Raw genomic sequence first — 1,340 nt, forward strand, 5'->3', positions numbered from 1 at the left:
GAGATGCAAACATATGAATGGATGGCATATTAATGATCCTTGCATTTTTCTGATCGGAAAACATATAAAATACATTTTATTTCGAGTTACGGTTTGCAAGATATGAATATTGCAAGTTTCAAACATTTTCTGGATTTTTCAGAAAAGACAGATAAATGGCCAGAAGCTTTTCTCACCGAGCAGCACCCAGCCAGAGGCACTGACGAGCGGGCCAGGGAGGTGACGAGGCGCTGACTGGGACGGCGGCGCTGAGGTGGATCTGTTGGTCGCTGACAAACGGGCCCCACCTGTCGGAATGGAGAAAGGAACAAAAAGGTGTTTATTTTGCCTTCCCTGGGAATTGAACACACGATCTGATCAAAACAGAACAGAGCAACGAACCACTGGGCTATGCTGCAGTTCTTGTCGAGTGAGTGGTACAAGTCAAGAAGAACAGACAGTAGGCGGGGACGAGCTTGCCCACTGCATCAATGGCGGAGGAACAGGTCGGAGATGGATAGGTCGATTTGGACCGAACCAAGGCGAGGGCGATGGTGTCGGAGGTGCGCCTTGACGTGGGCGACCATGATCTAGTGGAGTTGGCGCCGGAAGCTTGCCGGAGTACCGCTGGCGATGGCATCTGCGGGCAAAAACGAAGGTCAACGCCGGCTGAGAGAACCAGGAAGGAAAAGGGAAGAAGGATGAGTCCAGGATGTGCGCCATGTTACCAGGAGTGCGGAGGTGGGCATGGTTTGGCCGGAGGAGGACGAGAGCGGACAGAATTGAAGAAGAAGCACGCCCATCTGCGCGGAGAATCGGCGACACTGCGCTCGAATTACTGAGTCCCATACCGATTCCTCGCACAGAGATGGAGAGGACGACGACGCGGATCTTCTGGTGCCCTCGGCTCGGCGAGGGGTGCTCTGGGGAGGCGGCGCCATGGTGAGGTGGATGTGCTCGGTAGGGTTTTCTCTCCTTCTCGTTTGCTTGCAGACGAAGAAGAAAAGGGAGCGAGGAGATAAGGTGGAGCGGGTGGGTGAGATTGGTGGTGGCGCCTTGATCCAGAGATAAAGCGAGAGAGAGAAGGGGAGGTTCACATGGGAAGGTGGAGGCGGGGAGAGGCACGGTGGGGGACCAAAGGCTCACGCACTCTGCGTGCCACAAGACGACGATGGGGAGATTTGTCTCCAAGAACGAAGGGGTACGGGCTGAGATGGTGGGCTGCCAAGGAAAATAAGGTGGGCCGCCAGGATGGAGATAGGGAGAGAGGAGAGAGGTTGGTCTGGATAGAAAGAAAAAGAGAGAGCCCAGGTTTGGGTTTTGTTAAGAGAACAGAATAGGAGGTTTAATATAGGAACCAT

The 1,340-nt window shown here is 53.8% G+C and overlaps 1 protein-coding gene across 1 annotated transcript; it reads right to left on the bottom strand.

Moving 5' to 3' along the window:
- Positions 1–206: 206 nt before the first annotated feature.
- LOC124659386 lies at positions 207–1,133 on the bottom strand. The gene is made up of 2 exons (XM_047197276.1): positions 708–1,133; positions 207–619 (listed from the first exon to the last, which is right to left on the bottom strand). Exons 1-2 carry the CDS (start codon positions 918–920, stop codon positions 389–391), a joined length of 444 nt encoding a protein of 147 aa, XP_047053232.1. The 5' UTR covers positions 921–1,133; the 3' UTR covers positions 207–388.
- Positions 1,134–1,340: the final 207 nt, after the last annotated feature.

The sequence above is a fragment of the Lolium rigidum genome, chromosome 6, assembly GCF_022539505.1.
Source record: "Lolium rigidum isolate FL_2022 chromosome 6, APGP_CSIRO_Lrig_0.1, whole genome shotgun sequence".
Classification (NCBI taxonomy): Eukaryota; Viridiplantae; Streptophyta; class Magnoliopsida; order Poales; family Poaceae; genus Lolium; species Lolium rigidum.

Bases quoted from the DNA above. Each gene is read 5' to 3' on its own strand.
- LOC124659386 (XM_047197276.1), bottom strand. From the start codon at position 920: ATGGCGCCGCCTCCCCAGAGCACCCCTCGCCGAGCCGAGGGCACCAGA. The intron at 620-707 runs GTAACATGGCGC...TTTTGCCCGCAG, and splicing joins TGCCCACCTCCGCACTCCTG to ATGCCATCGCCAGCGGTACT.